This window comes from Antechinus flavipes, chromosome 3 (genome assembly GCF_016432865.1).
Source record: "Antechinus flavipes isolate AdamAnt ecotype Samford, QLD, Australia chromosome 3, AdamAnt_v2, whole genome shotgun sequence".
Taxonomy (NCBI): domain Eukaryota; kingdom Metazoa; phylum Chordata; class Mammalia; order Dasyuromorphia; family Dasyuridae; genus Antechinus; species Antechinus flavipes.
In genome coordinates this window covers 574,978,959-574,996,205 of record NC_067400.1, presented here as the reverse complement: position 1 = coordinate 574,996,205, position 17,247 = coordinate 574,978,959, and the positions used below count along the sequence as shown (strand labels likewise).

General features: G+C 35.1%; 1 protein-coding gene across 19 annotated transcripts in view; it reads left to right on the top strand.

Moving 5' to 3' along the window:
• The window catches only part of EPB41 (erythrocyte membrane protein band 4.1), a 210,157-nt gene that overhangs the window by 98,258 nt on the left and 94,652 nt on the right, over positions 1-17,247 (top strand). For 17 of the 19 annotated variants that reach the window (XM_051988006.1, XM_051988016.1, XM_051988007.1 and 14 more), the window contains exons 2-3: positions 2,412-2,889; positions 5,544-5,756. In XM_051988006.1, coding sequence (XP_051843966.1) covers positions 2,419-2,889; positions 5,544-5,756 — 684 coding nt within the window. In that variant the 5' untranslated portion in view covers positions 2,412-2,418. The remainder of the gene's footprint in view (positions 1-2,411; positions 2,890-5,543; positions 5,757-17,247) is intronic. The other 2 variants (XM_051988017.1, XM_051988019.1) reach the window with 1 other exon arrangement.

The following is a 17,247-nucleotide window of genomic DNA, read 5'->3' as shown; positions in this document are numbered from 1 at the left end:
TGGGCTTCCCTGGCTTTCTTCAAGTTATAGCTAAAATTACATTTTCTTGCTCTGGATCCCCTTAATGCTAGAGCTTTTCTTCTGTTTATTGCCTTTAATTTACTCTATATCTATATATCTATATTATCTTGTCTGCATACAGTTGTTTGTTGTTTTCCTCATTCGACTAAACTATGAGCTCATTGGGAGCAGTTCTTTTACTTTCTTTGTATCTCTGGTGCTTAGCAAGTAGCCTATCTCCACTTCAGAATTTCTAAATAATGGAACAATTCTTAGTATACCAACATATTTATCAGTTCATCATTTTCTCCAAAGGGAAAAGTTTTTTCGTTCCACTGAAAATAAAACTCAAAACCTTCTTTTGGGTACAAGTTTTGTAGTCTGATGAAGACATAGCTAGTTCCTATAAGTTTCCTTGGTCTTGTTCAGACACTAGTTTCGGAATATAACTGAATTAAAAAGTGCCGTTCATTAGAAAAAAAAAATTACCTGTTCTTAATCTCTAACTCTGCAACAGAGTAGGTGCTTAGTAAATGCTTGTTTGTTGGTTACATGTCTTCATAGCATCTATTAGCAGCTGCTTTTTTTTAATGATCTTACTATTCTTCTAATTTCAAGATACCTGTGCAGCAGTGTTGAGGAATCAATAACAAATCATCCAGCTGTAAATTCTCTTTAGAAGCCTTTGCTTATTTTTTCAGTATTTAGTTGGGCTGTTTCACAGCAGTGCTTGATCACTTCTTAGGTCTACATTACTGATCCTCTTTCCATTTCATTACTGATTCTTGAATAATTCTTGAAATTCTTTACTTCCCCACATCAATAGATGCTGTAATACCTCTAATCATTATTGAACTGTGCTCTTTAAATTCTATAGTTTTGCACATTTTTGGAAGTGACATTCATTCTTTAAAAACACAACAGAAGAGAACAATGACCCACCTATGTGTAGCATAAAATCAAGTACTCACCTGATTAGTGACTAGCAAAAGGGGGAAAATAGTTTAATCCAATTCCATTTGAGCAAGGTCAGATATGGAGTCAACCCGAGTCTATGAAAAGGACAGTTGCTGTCATAAAATGATACTCTATCAAAAGTATTGCTTGTTACAAGCACAGTTGTGCTTGTCATACAACATTGTTTTTAGGAGGGTGGAGTAAAACTATTCACATTATGCCCTTTGCCTTCTCTCAATGTACCAACTTTAATCAAAAGTCTAAAACCAATTTTTTATCTTCTCTAGAGGATGATAAGCAGGTAAAAGTTGTTAGAGGCTGTTATAAATTCTATCTTCATTGATCAGATTACAAATTTGGTAGATTGATAGTATCTCAGACCTGGAAAGAGGGTTAGAAATCACTACTATCTTTTCTTTTTTATCTTCTTCTAATCCTTTATTTTCTATACCCCCTTCTCTGCCTCCCTACTGTATTTGTTGTAAATTTTTATGATACCTGGGTAATCCAAAAATCAAGAAACTAGAAAGCCACAAGTTTGTTATGTGTAAAATGTAAAAACTGTCCCTCCTAAAAGGAGGAGGTATCAACATTTATCTTCTAGATTTTATTCTTATCTAGTATAGATCAGATCCTAAAAATAAAATTGTTGGAAACAAAGGATTTTACATTCTAAAAACATCAAAATTAAGTACTTTCTGAAAGTGGCTAAAGGTTGGTATTTTTACCTAGCAGAGGTTATGTTTGCATCATTCTGTTAGCAAATCTGATATTAAATGATAGTAGTTGATGTTTTCTTGCTATTATTCTAAGAAATTTATACAAAGTGATAATTGAAGAAATAGGAACTATGTAACTGCATACCACTTCTTTGGGGTGTGAATTTGAGAAAACTGAGTTGCTGCAAAATGTTAAAAATCTTCCTATAGGTGTATTTTAATTTCCTAGAATGTGTATATAAGGAACTTAGAGAGTAAGCTAATAATGAAAAGTGCCTAGTGGCGAGGAGTTCCAAAGGACTGAGTACAAATACTAAGTTCAGCTGTCCCAATGGCTTCCCTTTAGCTTTGTGCATGCTACCCAGTCTCTCAGGGTCTTTTTTACTTCTGAGAGACTTGTAGTTGATGTTAGGGTCTTTTCAACTCTAATCCTGTGTGATCTGAATCTGGTTTTAAGTGACCCTCTCCTTCTGTGTGCCATTACCAGCTTGAGGCATACTAGTTTAATATATAAGAGGCATGGATGAGAATTTATTTATATGATTCAAAGCAAAAATTTATATTTAGATACTGTGACTTGTTGATAATAATAGATACATAACAAATTGGAGTTGGATGCTTAGATTTTATTTGAGGTTTGGCCATTAGTAATAGTAACAAGAATAACAATAGTAGCATCTTTTACTTAAAACTTGTTGTTAAATGTTCCCTTCTCCCCATACTTTGTATTAACAGCTCCATCATGACCACAGAGAAAGGCCTAGTGGCTGAGGCCGAGAATCCACAACACCAACAGCAGAAGGAAGAAGGTGAAGGAGCCATTAGAGCAGGAACACAAGAGGCTCAGCTGGAGGAGTCATCGCAGAAAGCAACTGAGGGGATTAATCATTCTGAACAGAAGCAGAAGGCTTCCAATGGTGACACTCCCCCCCACGAGGACTTGAGTAAGAACAAAGAGCGGCCATCAGAAAGCCGAGGCCTGTCCCGACTGTTCTCCTCTTTTCTCAAGAGGCCTAAATCTCAAGTCTCTGAAGATGAAGGCAAAGAAATAGAATTAGCTAAGGATAAGAGAGAGGGGAGTCAGAAAGAAACGGAGTTTGGAGCTGGTCTTGATGAAGAAATCCTTTTAAAGGCCCCCATTGCTGCCCCTGAACCTGAACTTAAAACAGACCCATCTTTGGATCTTCATTCTTTGAGCAGTGCAGAAACACAGGTAAGAAATGGGGAAGAGTCAGGGACAATGAGAATAACAAATGTCATTGATTTTCATTATCTGGAAGCATCTTGTTTGGCTTACTTCTTAATTAACTTAATAATCATAGCTGGAATTTTTATGGTGCTTTGAATTTTCAGAGCTAACCTTTGTTAGCTCATTTGGATCATCACAAGAAATAGAATAAGCCAAGATGGAGCAGGTGTTGCTTTTTAGTAACAACCTTGTCTTACATAAGGAAATTGAGGCCCATTTCAATTCACTTTTTTCCTAATTCTAAGTCTAATATTCTTTACTGACTATTTCTTAGCCAGATAAAGCTGACACTAAATAGAATAATCTAAAATATTTGAGGCTTTATCTTGTAGAAATTAAATACAATATAATTTGATGGAAATTCAATAACATCAAGAAATACATTTTTCTCAAATATTATTAAGAATCTTTACCTATTGCTATAAAATGCTTCTTCAGAGATAATAAAGCCCAACCTAGATCTTGACATGAATGATCTGGCATTTATGTTATTTGAAGATTGTGAAAATGGGATACTTACAATATGGTCTTTTTAGTAAAATGTATTAAAGATATTAGAATAGTGTCATGTCTTCCTAAAAAGAGGTGAGATGCCTTTATTTATCTTTTTTTCCCCATTTGGAATGTAGGCCAATATTACATCATCTTGGAGAATCCATATTTCCCTCCTTTGTATATATTCTTTTCTGCTCTCATTTTTATAACATAGATTAAGACCTCATTGATATAATAGCATAAAATTAGAGCAGTGAGTATGTTTTTGCTTATTTGTTCAATAAAATGGGGACAATCCAGATTATATTCTGGAAATTACACTTTTTTAAACCTCTTTTTGTTCTAATTCTTCATCTTGTAAAACTTTATATATAAAACTTTATAAATTGGAAATTACTCTGAGAACTTCCCTTTTCAGGATATGAGAATATTATGAATATTATCTTTAGAGCCTGTATGCATCTGTTTATTGTGCTCACTGATTATATTGGTATATTTTGCTTTTGAATCACCTTTATTTTTGACTGTTTCCCTATCCTTCATGCCTGCCCCCAACCAATGAACGGCACTTTTACCAGACATTTATTAAGGGTTTTCCATATGCCAGCATTGTGTTATGGCTACAAAGACCAAGGAAATAGGTTCTTTCCTCAGGAATTTTTTGAAAGGGACAGAACATGAACATTGGTTAAATAATATAAATTACATATGAAGTGTATTTTAAAATATGAACCAGTTGGGGAGAGGTTGTTATGAAGAAAATGTATCATGAGCTGTAAAGTTATATAAAAGGGAAAATTCTTCGTCATATATTATGTTCAAAGGCAGGGATCCTTAACATTATTATCCTTGCTTTATGTAGGTAAACTTATATTGAAAAACTTGGAAGTGGCTTATTGCTTTTCTTAGGAAACCTAGGAAGTTTTAATTGAAATCCTGTTCTTCTTTGACACTTGATTGCAGGTAGCATACTTGGTGGGAAGGAAAGAGCTAATTGATAGCTATCTATAGATTTGCAAGGGTGAATGTTGAAATCTATTTTTGCTTATATTTTGAAAATAAAAAGCTATTATTAAAAAAAAAAAAACCATTTACTGCATCGTGACACTTCCTGTGTACTAGTACCAAATTAATTTAAACAGAAAAATCAGACAGCTCCTTGTCCAGGAACGTATTCTAATAGTGGAGACAACACATATAAAAGCTTTCAGCTGCAGGTCAGAAAGAAAAGTCTGATGAACCATAGGGTGCAGAGGCAAAGCAGCTTTCTAGCTATCACTTCACCCCTGTCTGCCTCAGTTTCTTCAACTGTAAAATGGGAATAATAATAGCACTTACTCTTGAGATTGTGAGGATCAAATGAAGCAATAATTATAACATGTTTAGCATAGTGCCTGGTATTTTGTAGTCTTCTACTAAATGCTTATTGCTTTGTTTTCTTCATACATATAAGTTTCTAATTTTGAACTCTGAAAAATTTTCTTTCCTGGGTCTTGCAAAGCTAGGCTGTATCTCCTCTGCAGTTGCTTCCCAGGAGGTTGGTTTCAAGGGCTGGGTGGAATCAGGACCTTTGATTGTGAGGGGTGCCTCTAAGTTTCTTGGTGACTTTTGGCCAACAGTTGGTGGTGGTGGGTTGGTGAGGAAGGTGGGCCTCCCTCTACAGTCACTTCTTCTCTTGATGGCTGGGGTAGAAACAGGAGATAGTATATCTTGTGAATCTTGCATTCCAGGGCAAACATTCATAGGCTGCTTTAAGACAGAGTTCTCTGCCAATTTCTATAGGCTTTTACTGATGAGGACCAGGTATGTTACTAGAAACTTCAGTCAAATTTTATTTCGTTACATAGATCCTTGTATAGGTATATGATCTCTCTTCTCCATTAGAAGATGGGCTTTTCCACAGCTGGGACTACTTCTTTGTCTTTGTTTTTCCACACCCTGGCACAGAGTCAGTGCTTGCTTTATAATGAATGATAGATGGCTTGTTCTAGTCTGTACACTACAGTCTTGTGTCTTGTTGTAGTCTTCTTTCCTGCTTTCTTCAAAGCGTTGTTCTTAGTAATAGTACAGTATATTTTACGAATGATCTCACTTTCTGACTTGGTTATGTTGTGGTTCTGCAGCCTGCCCAGGAAGAACATGGAGAAGATCTAGAGTTTGAAACTAAGGAAGGAGAAGAACTTGAGGAAGACGCCAACACAGAAGTGAAAAAAGAAAGTGTGGAACCAAAAACTGAGAAGGAGCTGGGGCCTTCCCAGAAAGCTCTCAGAAAACACCGAAACATGTACTGCAAGGTGTCCTTGCTAGATGACACAGTTTATGAGTGTGTTGTGGAGGTGGGTCCTTGTCTTTTCTTTTCTCTCTCCCTTTTCCCCTTCCCCCCCTCCCCCAACCCTCACCTACTCTTAATTCCATGGAGATCAGAAATCCTGCAGTGCTGCAGGGTTAAGTAAACAATTTCCACCCAAAGAAGAGATTCTGTTTAATGAGAATCGCCTATGGATTTGTGGTTGGTGTTCAGGTTGCTACTGGTTGTAGAGCTAGCTGAGTGACATGTATAAAATTGGATTTGGAAATGAAAGGATTAGATAGCAAGATGACTGCCAAAAAGAAATTCATCTTTTTAAAGTTGGATCCAATTTGTATTCAGAATTTCTCTTACTCATTTCCTTTAGCAATAGGTTGATGCCTCTCACTAAAAAAACCGTCAAAGTCCATGTGCAAGGATGTAGGAGGACCCACAGAGTAGTTGTCTTTTCAGAAAATCATCTGTTACCAAATTGGGCACTTAAAACCAACTTGGAGAGCATCTAGTCCACTCCTCTCAACTTATCCTCAGAAAGAATGAAGTGAATTCACCTAGTTAGTGGCACAGCCATTCTTCAGATTCCCAGGTCCTGTGTTCCTCTGCTGCTCTTGTGGCAGCTTACAATATCTAATTGTGGTTAAATTAAAATCTTCTTTTATCTCCATCTTCCTATTATATATTATGCTCTTTGCCATCTATTTTTGTGCAGTTTGCCATTCAATTACTCCTTTGAGTCATGGTTCATAGAAGTTAGTCATGATGTATAAATACTTAAGTACTTGTTTCATGAGAAAGCCTCTTTTTTTCTTAATGCATTTTGATATTTGTTGAATCTGTTTTCCTTAGAATCTGAGATTTTCAAGCATTCTTAAACACCTCTGACACAGAGACTTGATGATGTGATGAAGCATTTTATCTTCCTTTGAATACTTAATTTAAACTGACTTAGATTATTTTTAACTTTAAAATATTCTTGAGGTATTTGCAATTATTTGCTGCAAGTTACAAAAGGGAATAGTCCAACTATATCCTACCTTTAATGTTACCATTTTATGAAGTCTCTATGGCTTCAAAAAATATTAAACATATTGGAAGGATCCTATACAGAATTTAGAATGTGAATTTGAGTTTAAATCCTCTGCCCTTTTAGCACCTATGGGATAGGTAGTCAAATCATTTGAGGGAAACCCTTTGGCCTTGATTTCTAAAGTCCCTTTACACTCTTAATTTTTATATTCTTTCATGGTAACTCTAATCTTCCTTTCCAGTCCCTTTCTGTCTACCTGTCTGTTTCTCCACCTCTTTCCCCTTCTGTCTTTTTCTCCCCCCTTCCTTTCTGTCTCTACTGCCTTTCTTTTTTTCTCCCCCTTATTATCTGTCTCTCCTTTCTCTTCCCCTTTCTTCTTCCCTTTCTCTGTTCACTACCCTGTTTGTACCCCTCCATCTCTGCCATGCTGAATCCTTAACCTGTTTCCTTAACTCTGTGACCCATTCATTATCTTCTATTTTCTTTCCATGTACCTCTCCTGGGCAGTGCACTGAACATGGGGTCTGGACTTAGGAAGCCTCTCTAGGTTTCATTTCAGTCTTAGATACTTCTTAGCTGGCTGACCAAGGGCAAGATACTCCTTCTCTCTCAACCTCAATGTTTTGATCTATAAAATGGGGATGAGCATAAAAATAGCACTTTCTTTCTAGGACTGTTTTGAGGATTAAATGAGATGATGCACCGCAGACTGACAGCATTAAATTGAATCTGTAAGGGTAGAGACCCTTATTTTTATTTTTTGAATCTTGAGATCCTGGCACAGTATGCTGTCAGTGTTTAATAAGGGTTTGTTTAATTGAATAATACAGTTAGTCTTTGTAGTAGGAATAAGGATTGTAAGAATAAGTATTTATTTCAGGTCTTCTGACTTCTATCCCAAAGATTCTTTTTACTATACTAAGAGTTTTTAACTTGAGAGCTCTGAATAGATTACCAGGGTCCATGAACTTGGCTAGAGGAACAAAAATTATGGCTTTATTATTTATCAGTCTCCTTAAATGAAATTTAACGTATATTCCTATTGTGAATATTTTTAAAAAAACCATTATTTTGAGGTATTCATAGGCATCTTAATGTCAGTGGAGTCTCTGATAAATAAGTTAAGAATTTCTGACCTGCAACACATTAAAAAAATCCATCAATACTTTGCTTGATGTACAATCAAGGCATATTTCCTTTATTGATTATTCACAAGATAAATATAATGCAAATTCCAAATCTGTTTTGGATAGCAAGAATCTCTCAATAGGTGGGAGTAAAGCAAAACTTTCTATAATCTTGAAGAAATGGAATCAAAGGGTAGATAGAATCAAATGATACGAGGGAGAATAGAGCAGAGCAGTCTGGGAGTTAAACTCACAAAATTAATAGTTCTAAGTAATATTGAATATTAGATTTGTAGATTTCAGAGTATTCTGAGAGGTGAAATATTAATGTTTAATAGATTATCAAGAATTATATAAACAAATAGCACAGATCTTGATTGTTCTACTTAGAGGAAACAAGGTTTCCCTTAATTTCTTCATGTTAGTGGTATTTAGTCTAACCTTAAGTCTTTTTAGAAATGCCATGTCAATTGAATGAACATTTATTAAGTATTTCCTGTGTGCCAGGCACTGTGATTAGTATTGGAGATACAAGTTAGAAAATAGATAGTCCCTACTCTCAAGTGACTTAAAATCTAATGCAGGGAGACTGTATATAAAAGGAAGCCAGAAAGAGGGGAATGTGGAGCTATTTGGATTACCTGTTCATGGAATTCAAATCAAGCAGAGGTGCAGATGGAATGTGGACAATGAGTTAGAAATTCTAGGTCCTGCCCTTTCTAAGGGAAGGCACTTGGAAGAATTAAGTGCTCTACCCTCCAGCCCTTCAATCATAGGGGTGAGGATGCTGGGGGAGTTGGAAGGGTGTTGAGTATATAAGACCTGACGTAAAGATTACAGATCATGTCTTCTAGAGCATAACAGACCAAGATAGGTCTAGAAGGCCAAGACAGTTCTAGAATCCTGATTTTACACTAGATGTCTTCCTAAAGAAATGCTGTAATCCATATAGGAATTGAATTTCGGACTCTGAAATTATTATCATTATATTGTTTTAGGATCTAAACAAGTGAATTAAATTCTATTCTGATACCATTGTTATCAAAAATTCTACTATACAAATATCTATTTCAGATAATCAAATGGATTTGTGATCTTAATTTCAATGATATCTCTAGGAATTGATATCTTGAAGCCTGTCAGGCTATCTTTGTGCAATTCTCTGAATTATTATTAATCTTATTAATCGACTATCAGAGAAACTTGCTCCAAAAAATTTCCCCCATTTATCTGCTTCTTTTATTTTTGCTGCATTAGTTTTATCTGTGTAAAAGTTTTTTTATTTTTAGGTAATTAAAATTGTTCGTTTTGCCTCCTGCAGATCTCTCTTATCTCTTGTTTGATTGTTCATGAATATGACAGTTTCTTCAGTATTCCTTTTAATTTGCTTATGAGGTCACTCTTTATATTTAAATCATATACTCACATTTAAATCACTTACGTTGGCATATAGTGTGAAATTTTGATTTCTGTCTAGTTTCTACCAAACTGCTTTCTGGTTTTCCTGTTAGTTTTTGTTAAATATCAGATTCTTGACACGATAGCTGGAATCTTTAGGGTCATCAAACACTGTGATTATTTGCTTCCATATTTTGTGTATCTTAATCTATTTCTGTTTCTGTTCTCATAATCAACCTTTCCATTTCCTACCCACAACCAAATCTTTTTGATAATCACAGCTTTATAGTATCCAGTTATCCCTTTGACATTGTCACTTCCTCACCATGGTGTTGATATATCATAGGTCAGCATAAGAAATTAAATGGGAACTTTTTGGGAGTTTTGAAGAAGCCACAGATGTCACACAAAGGCCAGCAGATGATACAGAAAAAGTTTAGAAACTCAGAAATGCATAAAATATAGTATTGTATAACACCAGTATATTTTTTAAGTACCACAATGATTCAGACTTCTTCTCTGGTATGAATGGAGGGCCAAAAACTTTTATGTGGATTTTCCAACTCAGAGGGTGCTGTGCTCTTAACTACAGTAGTGTAGAAAGGATAAATGTAGTTGGAGACTAGGTCCCTTCCTATTCCATTTTTTTCATTGATTCCTTTGATATTTTAGACATTTTCTTTCTCCAGATAAATTTTATTAGTAATATTTTGATAATTTGATATGGCAGTAAAGAAGTTGATTATTTTAGGTCATATTGTTGTTTTTAAAATGGTGACTCAGCTTACTCATGAGCAATGGATATTTCTTCAATTATTTGTATCCACCTCTATTTGTGTAAATAGTCCTTTGTAATTGTGTTCATATAGTTCCTGTGTTTGAATTGGAAAGTATAATTGCAAGTATTTTATGTTATCTATAGCCATATAAAATGTGATTTTTCTATCTGTTCCTGCTGGGTTTTATTGGTAATTTGTAGGAATCCTGATAATTTGTCAGGGTTTATTTTATATCCTACAACTTTGTTGAAGATTTTAATTGTTTCATTTAGTTTTTTAAATGATTCTCTAGGATTATATAAGTAAATCATCATAGCATCTACAAAAATGATAGTTTTATTTACTTTTTGCTTATGCTTACTCCTCCAATTTCTTTTTCTTATTTTATTATTCTGGAATGGAAGAGCACAGCAGACTAGATTAGACATAAGAATACAAAAAGAATGTCATTTGCAAGAAACATACTTGAAATAGAAGGATATACAGAGAATTAGTATAAGGGGCTAAAACAGAATCTTCTTTGTTTCAGCTGAAATTTTAAAAGGCAGTGATAACAATCATGATCTGAGGCAAAGCAAAAGCAAAAATAGACCTAATTAAATACAGAAACTATGCTTTGCTAAAATAGCAAATTATTATATGGCTTTGTACTATTTGATGAATAATGTAAACATTATGCATCAAATAGTATTATATGACTTTGTACTTGTTTACTACTAAACATTATGCATCAAATAGTACAAAGTCATATAATAGTGAAGGCCCTGGCTTAATTCCTTTTAGATAAATCTTATAATAATAGCAAAAGAAAGAGGTTAAAGACCAGAATAGAATTTTAGAAAAGTGATAGAATTTTAGAAAAAAAGTAAGTGTACCAATTCTTCACAAAAATTGGCCACATATTAAGGCACAAAAGTTTCACAAACAAATGCAGAAAAATTAAATGTGTATTTTACTAACCATCATGCAATAAAATTACATTCAAATAAAAATGTTTGAAAAAAAGATAAAAAATTAGGAACTAAATAATCCTAAAGAATAGTTTATTAAAGAACAAATCATAGAAATAATAATTTTTAAAATGATAATAATGATGAAGATGATGAGAACCTGGACCAGGATTGCCAGCCAAGGTGACTAAGAAGATGTTGGTTCCTTGACAGTAATCTAGGAAGCAAGAAGAGAGGAAGGTGACAATGGGAGATAATGACTTCTATTTTGGATATGTTAAGTTAAAGATATATATGGAACATCCAATTTGAGATGTCCAATAGATCAGAAAGAGGTTAGGTTGGATGGTAGATCTGAGTCATTTTCATAGAGATGGTAATTGAAGCCATGCAAACTGAAGAAATCATCAAATCATATAGTTGGCCCAAAACAAAGCTTTGGTGGATACCTGTAGTTAGTGTGTGTGTGATGTAGATAGAGATCTAGCAGAGGAAACAAAGAAAATGTAACCAGAGAGGTAAGAGGAGAACCAGGAGAAAGCAGTGTCATAACAACCTAGGACAAGAGAGAAACAACAGAATGATTGATAGTGTTACATATTGCAGAGAAATCAAAGAGGAATTGCAAAGTCCATTAAAATTGTCAGTTAAGAAATCATTAGCAACTTTGGAAAGAGAAATGTTCATTGAACACTGAGGTTGTAAGGCAGACCTCAGTTAAGAGGATAATAAGAGGAAAGGACATTGTGGTGTTCTCTTCTTTTTTATAATATATAATCGTTCTCTGGGAGCAGGTTTCTTGGGGAGGTTTTCTGGAGGCAGTCTTAGTTTCATTTCAAAGTAATAATCACTCCAAATACAGCCAGTTAATAAAATCCAAATGTTTATTTTCTCCTTCCAAGTCTTGTCTCTTTCCTTGGGCCCGGTTAGCTTTCTTAGAGGCCTCTCTCCCTCCTTGGTTCCAAGAGCTCTTGCAGCTTGTCTGCCAGCTTCTACCTCCAGCTCTCTTTGAATCTTCTCAACTGATGCCTCCACTCACTCTGGCTCTCAATCTCCCAGAGTGCTCTTTGGCTCTGAGAGCTTCTTGTTTATATGCTGTACACTGAGTACACACCAATCATTATATCACTGGGAAACCATTATTTGTTGTAGGATTAAATCAATTCTAAACTAGATTTAAACATTGTCTCCTCAATTTCACTTAGTACCTTGTTCCAAGTTCTGGCCCATAACATCTGCTTGTAGGATCAGATCAATCATACTGAACCATGCTAAATTAGATAATTATTGTCTCTATCAATTCTAATGACTTAACACTTTGTAAGGATTCCAACAGGACATGAAGGGATCAACTTCCCCAAGGCTGAAATTCTCAAAGATGAAATTAGTTACTTTCATGGCCACTCCATCTCTGGTATAGATAATCTGGATGTGGCACGGCATAATAGAATGTGTAGTCAGGGGAACTTGACTCCATTATTTTGGGGCAAGTCACTTGACCTCTATGTGAGCCTTAGTTTTCCTTTCTCCATTTGTAAAATGAGGGTGTTGGACTAGGTTACTTGGGAAGATGCTGCCAGCTCTACATTTGTGTTTCTGTTACTCCTCCATGACACCTGTGAATCTTTCTTTAATTCTTAATCACAGTATGGATGTGACCCTGAATTCTTAAGGGTTTTTTCAGTGGGAGCGCCAGTTTTCTCTGTCTGCTGCTATTAGAGTGGAAAGACTAAATTTGAGTCCAGTGAAAAACAATGAAAACCATGTTGACCATGAAGTCATGTAGTTAATTCCATCACCAGAAAGCTTGCTGTCATTTTTGGTTATAACAAGTCATGAAACAGTGGAAATATAGGTAATGGGAGAAAAGTGTAATCTTGCAACTCTGTGAAAGCCAGAAATAAAGCAGGATCCAAATGTATTACTTCATTTGTCTCAGTACTTCAGTGATCTCTGATTCAATTGGCATAGCTACTTCTAACCTAAAGGGCAGTCTGTCCTTATCTCAGATCATATGATCATAAGGTTATGCTTAGAAGGAACTTGAAAGATCACTTTGTCCTTATTTTACAGCTGAGGATTCTGAGACCCTGAGAGTTGAAATAATTTGTTCCGCTTGTACAGCATGGGTTGAACTAGGCAACCAAGTAAGCCAGCAACAATCACTTATTAAGTGCCTTCTGTGTGCTAGGCACTGACTAAAGTGATGAAGATACAAATACTAGCAAAGTGAAAGGCAAGTCCAAGCACATTCTAATGGAGAAAGACAGCATGCCAAAGGGAGCAGTAAAAAGGGAGTGATGGTGGTGGTGGAAGAAAATAGTTTTACAGAGGAGCATGGTTTTGAAGAGGGAAATGAAAGCAGGCTAGACTGGGCTCCTTCTCTGAATGGAGGCTCTGGGAGGCATCCACCAAGGAGAAGGTGACCCTCCTGGTGAAGAAAGGTTCCAAGGTGAGAAGGTCCCAGGCACTGAAGGAAGGTTACTTGTAAAGTGCCTTTTTCACAGCAACAAGAGCCATCAGAAGATAATTTTATTTTTTATTTTTTAAAGGTATTTTATCTTCCCAAATACATGTGAAGATACTTTTAAACATTCTTTATTGTATAACTTTGTGTTCTAAATTTTTCTCTCTCCTTCCCTTACACCCCCTGGAAAATAATTTTAATGAAAGTTTGAATTAATAATTTAGACCACTGAAATAAGAATATGCACATATGAGAAGTTCTTATAGAAATAACTTAATCAAGATTGGAGGGAGAATTTTTTTCAGCAAAGTTAATGGAGATTGTAGATTGACTTTAAAAATCATCTATTCCAACCTTTTTATTTTATAAATGCAGAAATTGAAGCTAAAAAGATTATGTGCCATGTTCAAAATTAGAGAGTTAATACCAGAGCTAGGAGCAAAACTCATTGGATTCATTGGTCAATGATCTTTCCATTATGCCTATCTGAAGTTAGTTAGGTTATCAGAAACCCAAATATTTGAAATATATATAAAACCACTTTAATTCTGAGATAAATAACCTTGGAAATGTCATCCTTATATTTTAAATGCTTCTAATATTATTGTTTTTAAAAATTGATTGAGATATTTTATTTTTGTATCACCTTGAATTTCCCCTGTATCCTTCCTCCTCTCACCTCCCAGAGAATCATTTCATATAATAGAAGCTTTACAGTGATTTATTATTAATTATCTTGTAACATTTTACATGTGAGCTTCAAAAAACAGGTACTTAACCCAGTTTGAATATTGCTACTGATATTACTAATTAATTTGATGATCAAGTATGGTATAATAGGTAAAATCCCTGTAAGAACCATTCAGATAGGTCATCTCTGTATATTATGTTGAGTTTGGACTGTTACTGAAGGAAATTACGCAGAGTCTGCTTCAGCATCTTGAGACATTTTTTCCTGGGATAATGGATAATGGATAGTGAAGAGATTGAATCTCAGCAACCACAATTAGCTGTCAATGTATTCAGCTGCTTCCAATTAATTCAGTGGCTGTACAGACAATAGCCCATTGCTTGCTCAAGGAAATCATGCCCTAAAGAGACAGTGGACAGTATAAAATCTCCTTTGCACTATAGACAGCAGACATCTCTAATTCTGGCATTACTCCCAAGTCACTTTGTGCCAGTTGTGCATAGTCATTCATAGTGACATTGCATGGAACTTTGATTTTTCAGATATGTCCTGGATTAGTTATCTGAAGGTTTTTTAATATTAAAGGTAAGAGAAATGACCAAATGAAACAATTTTTACTTGATGCTAAGTGCAGAGGCAGTGTACCAGTTGTTCATCTTTTTTGTTCTACATGAAACATCTGCCCCATCCCCTGTCTGCCTATTATTTCCATCTTTCTTCTCTTTGCATATTGGCCCTATCCATCCTTCAAAGTCAACCTTAAATTTCCTGAAGTCTTTTCTGACCTTGGCCTCCTTTAAGTCTCTGCTAAAGTTCCACTTTTTGCAAGAAACCTTTCTTGGCCCACCTTAATCTTAGTACCTTCCCTTTTGTTTCTAGTTTATCCTCTGTATATCTTGTTTGTACATAGTTGTTTGCATGTCTCTCCGCGAAAGATTATGAGTTCCTTGAGATCAAGGACGTGTGTGTGTGTGTGTGTGTGTATGTGTATGTCCACAACACATGCATGTATACATGCATGTGCATATACACAGACATTTGTTTCTGTTTGCTTTATTTTAGTCCTTTGTATTTGTATGCTAAGTTTTTCCTAAGTTTTTCCTCATATCAAGCACAAATTGGCTTCTTTGCCATTTCCACCTTAGTTCTGCCCTCTGGGTCTGAACAAAAGATATCAAATCCCTTTTCTATATAACAGCTTTTTCTTTAGGATAGTTTTCATATCCCATCCCCACAAACTCATCTCAGCCAAGTCTTTTCTTTTCAGATAAAACATACCTAGTACTTCTAGCTTGTATCACGTGGCCTGGTCTTTTATTCCTTTACCATTCTGGATCCCCTCTTCTAGATGCTCTCAAGCTTTAAAATTAGTCACTAGTATTTTTTAAGCATCCATCATGTACCAAGAATTATGAAAGATGCTAGAGATAGAAAGACAAAAGCAAATCAGACCTAGTCTAAAAGAAGCTTATATTCTATCAAGGAATGAAACATACTTATGGAAGACCATACATATGGAAGAATACACAAAACAGTCACAAATTAACCTTGGATTGGAAGACACTAGTAGCTAGGGGATCAAGAAAGCTCTCAAACAAAATATTGAGCTTGAGCTGAGTCTTGAATAAAGCCAGAAATTCCAAGAAGATACATTTGGAAACTGTTGTAATAGTTCAGGCAAAAGTTGTTGAGGACCTAACCTAGATTCTGTGTGTGTTAGTGGAATTAAGGGAGGGATGTTGTTGAGATAGAAACAAGATCTAGAAGCAGATTGAATATTTAGGGTAACTGAAAGTGCAGAATTGATACTGCAACCAGTGCTGCAAACCTGGATGACTAAAAAGATGGTAGGTGAGCAACAAAGTGGCTGACCAGGGCAGAGCCTAGTTGGACTATTCCTTAGTCCTGGAGGAACTAATTCCTAACCTTTTAGAACAAGGACAATGTCACTGTTATTGACAAGAGACATTTATTAAATAGTTATTATGTGTTGATATGTGCAAAAATGTTTGTAGCAACCCTTTTTGTAGTGGCAAGGAACTAGAAATTAGTGGATACCAGTCGATTAGGGAATGGCTGAATAAGTTGTGGTATATAAATATAATGGAATATTATTATTCAATAAGAAATTATGAGTAGGGTGATTTCAGAAAAGCCAGGAAAAACTTCCACGAACTAATGCTAAGTGAAGTAAATAGAACCAAGAAAATATTGTATATAACAAGAAGATTATGTGATGATCAATTCTGCTAGATTTGGCTCATTTTAACAATGAGGTGATTCAGACCAATTCCAATAGACTTGTGATGGAAAGTGCCATCCATATCCAGAGAGAAGACTATGGAAACTGAATATAGATCAAAAGCATAGTATTTTTACCTTTACATTGTTATTTGTTTGGTTGTTTTTCCTGTTTCTTATGTTTTTTTCCCTTTTGATCTTATTTTTCTTGTGCATGATCAATATGGAAATATATTTAGAAAAATTGTATATGTTTAATCTATATCACATTACTATTGTCTTGGCAAGGGGGAAAAGAGAGGAAGAGAGAGAAAAATTTGGAATACAGGGTTGTTTTTTTAAAAAAATAATAGCTTTTTATTTTCAAAATACACACAAAGACAGTTTTCAACATTCACCCTTTTAAGCCCTTGTGTTCCAATTTTTTTTCTCTCCTTCCCCTCCTGTCCTAGATAGCAAGTAATCCAAAATAGGTTAAACATTCGAAATTTTTCTAAACATATTTTCACATTTATCATGTTGCATGAGAAAGACAAGATGAAAAAGGAAAAAAATGAGAAAGAAAAAAAAAGCAAGCAAACAAAAACAAAAAAGGTGAAAATACTATATTGTGATCCATGCTCAGTCCCCACAGCCCTCTTTCTGGATGCAGATGGCTCTCTCCATCACAAGTCTGTTGGAATAAACCTGAATGATTTCATTGTTGAAAAGAGCCACATCCATCACAATTGATCATCACCTAATTTTGTTGTTGCTGTGTGCGATGTTCTCTTGGTTCTATCCACTTCCCTCAGTGTCAGTTCATGTAAATTTCTCTAGGACTTTCTGAAATCAGCCTG